Source organism: Piliocolobus tephrosceles, chromosome 21 (assembly GCF_002776525.5).
Source record: "Piliocolobus tephrosceles isolate RC106 chromosome 21, ASM277652v3, whole genome shotgun sequence".
In the NCBI taxonomy this organism is placed as follows: Eukaryota; Metazoa; Chordata; class Mammalia; order Primates; family Cercopithecidae; genus Piliocolobus; species Piliocolobus tephrosceles.
In genome coordinates, this window is record NC_045454.1 from 10,533,951 (window position 1) to 10,541,224 (window position 7,274).

At 49.2% G+C, this 7,274-nt stretch overlaps 1 protein-coding gene across 2 annotated transcripts in view; it reads left to right on the forward strand.

Moving 5' to 3' along the window:
- SLC8A2 (solute carrier family 8 member A2) overlaps positions 1 to 7,274 on the forward strand; it is a 43,584-nt gene that overhangs the window by 4,414 nt on the left and 31,896 nt on the right. Inside the window, exon 2 of one of the 2 annotated variants that reach the window (XM_023182645.2) lies at positions 679 to 1,369. The exons of the other annotated variant lie outside the window; for it this stretch is intronic. Coding sequence (XP_023038413.2) covers positions 695 to 1,369 — 675 coding nt within the window. The 5' untranslated portion in view covers positions 679 to 694. The remainder of the gene's footprint in view (positions 1 to 678; positions 1,370 to 7,274) is intronic. 2 annotated transcript variants of the gene reach the window in all.

A 7,274-nucleotide genomic window follows, 5' to 3' on the forward strand; every position in this document is an offset into this window, starting at 1 on the left:
TTTTATTTTATTTTATTTTATTTTATTTTATTTTATTTTATTTTATTCGAGATGGAGTCTCACTCTGTCACCCAGGCTGGACTACAGTAGCGCCATCTCAGCTCACTGCAACCTCCACCTCCCAAGTTCAAGCGATTCTCTTGCCTCAGCCTCCCGAGAAGCTGGGGTTACAGGCTCCCGCCACCCTGCCCAGCTAGTTTTTGTATTTTTAGTAGAGACGGGGTTTCACCATGTCGGCCAGGCTGGTCTTGAACTCCTGACCTCAGGTGATCCACCCACCTCGGCCTCCCAAAGTGCAGGGATTACAGGTGTGAGCCACTGCGCGTGGCTCCTTAGTGGACATAAGGACCTATTTCTCAGGCACATACCAAGGAGCAAAACTGCTGAATTGCACGATGCGTGGTGTGTTCAGCTGTAGTTTCCCGAAGTGCATGGACCAATCTGCATTCCCACCAGCAGCGCATGGGGGTTCCTCCGTCCTTATCTTTCAGTCTTTCTCTCTCTGTGGGTCTCTGGCACTCTCTGTGTCTCTCTGTGTCTCCGTGACCCTGGGTCCCCATCCTCCCTACATTGGTCCTCAGCTTCTCCCCTAACCCTCCTTCCCCAGTGAGCTTTGAACTTCGTGTTACACAAAGGGGTTTGCTTCCCTCACCCAGACCTCCTCCTCCTTCCCCATAGGACCCCACCACCCCCCATGGCTCTCCTGGCCTTGGTGGGGGTCGCACTCCTCCTGGCGGCTCCCCCATGCTCCGGGGCAGCCACCCCAACCCCCTCCCTGCCGCCTCCCCCGGCCAATGACAGCGACACCAACACAGGGGGCTGCCAGGGGTCCTACCGCTGCCAGCCGGGGGTGCTGCTGCCCGTGTGGGAGCCCGACGACCCATCGCTGGGTGACAAGGCGGCACGGGCAGTGGTCTACTTTGTGGCCATGGTCTACATGTTTCTGGGAGTGTCCATCATCGCCGACCGCTTCATGGCGGCCATCGAGGTCATCACATCAAAAGAAAAGGAGATCACCATCACCAAGGCCAACGGCGAGACCAGCGTGGGCACCGTTCGCATTTGGAATGAGACAGTGTCCAACCTCACGCTCATGGCCCTGGGCTCCTCTGCACCCGAGATCCTGCTGTCAGTCATCGAGGTCTGCGGTCACAACTTCCAGGCGGGTGAGCTGGGCCCAGGCACCATCGTGGGCAGCGCTGCCTTCAACATGTTTGTGGTCATCGCCGTGTGCATCTATGTCATCCCAGCCGGCGAAAGCCGCAAGATCAAGCACCTGAGAGTCTTCTTCGTCACTGCCTCTTGGAGCATCTTCGCCTATGTTTGGCTTTATCTCATCCTTGCTGTTTTTTCCCCGGGTGTGGTCCAGGTGAGCAAAGACCCATGGATGCTTTCTTGGTGCATGTGTGTCTGCAAAATCCAGAGAGGTGGCTCTTGGCTTCGAATGTTGATTGGTGTATTTGCAGAAATGCACACTCACATCTGAGAGGGCTGCTAAGTACAGTTGTGCAGGTCACAGACTGCACGAGGGGATTAAGCCAAACAGGGCAAGTCCTGCTGGGGGGAGCTGGAGTCCTGCTGATGCTACCCAGCCATATCTCTGGAGGGTGCAACAAACATTGATTTGCCCGGAGCGATGCACTGTTTTGTACTTAATAACAGTACACTCATTTGGAAGGGGCACCTTTTAGCTCCCAAAAGGGTGTTGTATGTACTAACAGAGCCCGTGTGATCTGTGTAATGCATGCTAGGTATGTTCACATGTTTTCCTACACTCCCTACCTTTTTTGCATAATTGAGTCCCGCTTTTGCAATAAGACATTCTCCATTCACATAATTCATACTACCCTCCCATATAATCCAGCCTTGTGTTTTCCGACGTTGCTAATTGACTTGAGTAACTTAGTGCAATTTGCATAATTTATCCACAGGCTTGCATAGATACATACCTACATCTGCATAATTTCGCCATTTGCCAGATATGTAATCACGGTTTGCATGATTCATTCATTATTCATCATCAGTTTCTGATGTTGGGATAATTTATGCCACTTCAGTGTAACGTATACTCTCATCCAACGCAACATCGATATAAGCCCAGTGACTGCTTTGCATAATTTATTCCAATAGTGAGACAAAATTTAGACTCACAGCTGCATTATTTATACCTATATTCTCATAATCATTAGCCTTTCGCTCAGCCCGTGTCTTAACCTGCATACTATGTAGTCTTCCTTGACAACGTTTGCCTAATGTAGTTCCCACAACCCCATGACTGCCTCCTACATTTGCATAATTTATTTATGGGCCTGGCCTAATTCAGTCACACACATGCATAATTTATTTGCAGGTGTCCAGGATTCATTCACACATGTGTGTAATCTATTTTTGCCTATCTGTCAGGTTTCTGCCAGTTACAGTTTCTTCCCAGGAAGGATCTGAAACTAGAGACAGAAAAATGCCTTATGGGTTTTCTGTGAAGGAGGATATATAACAGAGGGATCAGAAGCCACAGTGAAGAAAGGGGAGGACAGTGACACCAGAAGACAGAGCTCCTGAAAGAGGGAGAGAGAAAGAGGAGAGAGTTTCTCATCTGCCATGGTGAAAAGCGTGCAGTGATATATCATAGCTTAAGGTGCTGTTAAAATGAAGTCAGTGTCCTGACTTAGGCTTTCAAAAAGGCCTTTGAGGCCAGGTGTGGTAGCTCACGCCTGTAATCCTAGCACTTTGGGAGGTCGAGGCAGGACCTGAGATCAGGAGTTTGAGACCAGCCTGGCCAACATGGTGAAACCCCATCACTACTAAAAATACAAAAATTAGCCCAGCATGGTGGTGCTCGCTTGTAATCCCAGCTACTCGGGAGGCTGAGGCAGGAGAATCTCTTAAACCTGGGAGGCGGAAATTGCAGTGAACCAAGATGGCCCCACTGCACTCCACCCCAGGTGACAGAGTGAGACTCTCTCAAAAAAGAGAAAAGAAAGGAAGAAAGGAGAAAGTAACAGATATTTTGTTACATCCCTTTATTTCTGCTGATATGAAGTTCTTAGGTAATAATAGAGAGATCTTGTAGCCTCAGAGTTTGATCCATGTACCTGAAGCCAGAGATCTGGGTTCAAATCCCACCTCTGCCTTTCCCTCACTGTGTGACCTAGGGCAGGTTCCTTAGCTTCTCCATGCCTCAGTTTCCCCACCTGTAAAACGGGGATCATGAGAGTGCTGACTTCATAGGGCTGCCATGAGGATTAACTGAATTGCTCTGTGTGGAAAGACTTAAAATAGTCTGCCTGGAACAGAGTAAATGTTAGCTATTCATTAACAAACTCCCCTATGCATTTGGCTTCCAAAAAGTCAATATAATGTCCAAACTGTGTTACAAAGAAAAGATTTCTATTTTTTTTTTTTTTTTTTTTTTTGAGACGGAGTCTTTCTCTGTCGCCCAGGCTGGAGTGCGGTGGCATGATCTTGGCTCACTGCAATCTCCACCTCCCAGGTTCAAGCGATTCTCCTGCCTCAGCCTCCCGAGTAGCTGAGATTACAGGTGTGCGCCACCAGGCCCAGCTAATTTTTGTATTTTTAGTAGAGACGGGATTTTGCCATGTTGGCCAGGCTGGTCTTGAACTCCTGGCCTCAAGTGATTATAGGTGTGAGCCACTGTGCCCGGCCTAAAGAAAAGGTTTCTAACAGAACGGCGCATTTCCACCTGGAAATGCTTCATCACAAATACCCTCATGACAAGGGAGACAAATGCAGGCATCGATTTATAATGAATAAGTTGGGCTTCAGAGAAAGAAAAAGATCAGAAACCATTACACGCAAGAAGTCTAGGAAGAGGAACAGGTAGCCACGAGACTTAAAACAAGTGTATTTGGAGTATGTGAAACCATACATAAGGCCGGGCACAGTGGCTCACACCTGTAATCCCAGCACTTTGGGAAGCTGAGGTGGATGGATCACCTGAGGTCATGAGTTCGAAACCAGCCTGACCAACATGGTGAAACCCCATCTCTACTAAAAATACAAAAAATAGTTGGACATAGTAGCAGATGCCTGTAATTCCAGCTACTCGGGAGGCTGAGGCAGGAGAAATGCTTGAACCTGGGAGGTGGAGGTTGCAGTGAACTGAGATTGGGCCACTGCACTCCAGCCTGGGCAACAGAGATAGACTTCATCTCAGAAAGAAAAAAAAAAAAAAGACATTTAAAAAAGATATAAACGATATACATAAGCTGGGCGCAATGGCTCACGCCTGTAATCCCAGCACTTTGGGAGGCCGAGGTGGGTGGATTACCCGAGGTCGGGAGTTCAAGACCAGCCTGACCAACATGGAGAAACCCTGTCTCTACTAAAAATACAAAATTAGCCAGGTGTGGTGATGCATGCCTGTAATCCCAGGTACTCGGGAGGCTGAGGCAGGAGAATCACTTGAACCCGGGAGGCGAAGGTTGTGGTGGGCTGAGATTGCGCCATTGCACTCCAGCCTGGGCAACAAGAGCAAAACTCCATCTCAAAAAAGAAAGAAAAAAAGGAAATACATAAAACAGAGTTATAAATTCTAACTATCATAAACAGTGTTTTCACGGATAAGAATGTTAGTGGCAGGTTCTGAAATAAGCCAGCATATGGGACATTTCTGTATTGTGTGGGACTGTCCCGTGAGTTGCTGGATGTCATCGGGCCAGGAAAGGCCAAGACCATGTCCCCCTCCCTAGTGATGAGGGAAGCCCATAAACACCCCCAGATTTCCAATACTGTATCTCAGGGGTGCGCCTGCTCCACGGAGGCCTGAAAACGTCACAGTGCCCTCCCAGGCTGGACACATTCTTAGTGGGTGCTCTAGAAAAACATCGTGAATTGGCTAGAATCGTCTTTTATTTACCTGCAGGGAGGAAGAAAAATCTTAAGGGTTTGGGATTGTCTTCTGATAAACAGAGACTCCCTTGCAATATACATAGTGGTAGGTTCAATTAATAGAAGGGAGAGAGTTCATTTCACAGCTTGCGCTGAACATTCGGCTCCTTTTCCCAAATCTGCCTGTTGGCTTCATGCAGTTTTACTATTTGCAGGTCTTGCCTGTTCTCTGAGCCATCAGTAAACACAGTGAGAGCAGGGTGTGGCAACTGGATCGTAGATATTTTTCCTACCAGGGTTGTTTTTAAGATGTTTCAGGGGCCGGGCGCGGTGGCTCAAGCCTGTAATCCCAGCACTTTGGGAGGCCGAGACGGGCGGATCACGAGGTCAGGAGATCGAGACCATCCTGGCTAACACGGTGAAACCCCGTCTCTACTAAAAATATAAAAACTAGCCGGGCGAGGTGGCGGGCGCCTGTAGTCCCAGCTACTCCGGAGGCTGAGGCAGGAGAATGGCATAAACCCGGGAGGCAGAGCTTGCAGTGAGCTGAGATCCGGCCACTGCACTCCAGTCCGGGGGACAGAGGGAGCCCCCGCCTCCAAAACATATTTTCTCAGGAGTAGCAGGATGTTTCAGGGGCCTTCTCTTTTTTTTTTGAGAAGGAGTCCTACTCTGTCCCCCAGGCTGGAGTTCAGTGGTGCAATCTCGGCTCACTGCAACCTCCACCTCCCAGATTCAAGCGATTCTCCTGCCTCAGCCTTCCTAATAGCTGGGATTACAGGTGCACACCACCACACTTGGCTGATTTTTGTATTTTTGGTAGAGATGGGGTTTCACCATATTGGCCAGGCTGGTCTCGAACTCCTGAGCTCAAGTGATCCTCCCACCTCGGCCTCCCAAAGTGCAGGGATTATAGGCATGAACCACCGTGCCTGGCCTTCGGGGGCCTTCTCATCGTAAGTACTCTTTCTTTCTTTTTTTTTTTTTTTTTTGAAACGGAGTCTCGCTCTGTTGCCAGGCTGGAGTGCAATGGTGTGATCTCAGCTCACTGCAACCTCCGCCTTCCAGGTTCAAGCAATTATCCTGCCTCAGCCTCCCGAGTAGCTGGGACTACAGGTGTGCACCCAGCTAATTTTTGTATTTCTAGTAGAGATGGGGTTTCACCATGTTGGCCCTTGTGATCCACCCACCTTCACCTCCCAAAGTGCTGGGATTACAGGCGTGAGCCACCATGCCTGGCCCGTAAATACTCTTTAATCTTTTCTTCTTCATCTTTGATGGGAAAGGTAACATTTGAATCTTTCCATCAATATCTTCAAGGCGAACCCTGGAGTCTTGGTGGATGCTTTCCATGTGCCAGGCCTGTGCCGGACCACCAGCAGACTGAGTCTTGGGCCTCTGTGAGCCCGAGATAATAGTACTAAATAATAATGATGGCGATGTTCTTTTCTTTCTTTTTCTTCTTTTTTTTTTTTAAAGACAGAGGCTTACTCTGTCACCCTGACTGGAATGCAGAGACATGATCTCGGCTCACTGCAACCTCCCCCTCCTGGGCTCAAGCAGTTCTCCCACCTCAGCCACCCAAGTAGCTGGGATTACAGATGCACACCACCACGCCTGGCCAATTTTGTGTTTTTGATAGAGATAGGGTTTCACCACGTTGACCAGGCTGTTCTCGAACTCCTGGGCTCAGGTGATCTACCCACTCTGGCCTCCTAAAGTGCTGGGATTACAGGCGAGAGCCACCATTCTTGGCCAGGCAATGTTAATTTCACATCTTGAGTCCTTTCTGTGTGTTAGAAACTGAGAATGCTGTGTGCTAGGAATGCATGTGCTCATTCAGTCTTGGAAATGTCCCCATTTTATAGACCAAGAGACGAGATAGTCATTCCTGTGGTAAAGCCAGGCTCCAAACTCAGAGCTGCCCTGCCTGTGCATTAGAACTGGCTTTATGGGCAGAAGAGGCAGATGTGTGTCTCTATTAGAGGCAGAGCCTGTCCGTGAGGGCCAGGAAGATGCTAAGGATGCACTGGCAGGGGTCATGGGTGGGGAATTGAGGGCGTTTGGGTGAACAGAGAGCAGCCCCTGGATGATGGGCGAGGTTTGGAGAAGTGGAGGCACCCCCAGGTGATAGGGGAGAAATGGGGCAGGCAGAAAAAAGATGGAAGGAGTGAGAGGCCAGAAGAGACACAGGCTCTGTCTCTTGACAGCAGCTGGGACCACAGGGTAGGGATTGTCTGTTGCTTGGTAGTGGATGAGGATGTCTGGCTTCCTGGAACCTAGGCAGCCGGGCATGGTTCTCAGCATCTAAAAGGTGGATAGATGGATGAATGAGGAGACCAGGAGAGAAAGAGAACACATACACACACGCACGAACACACACACACACACAGATGGACACACACATGCACACACACACAGATGGA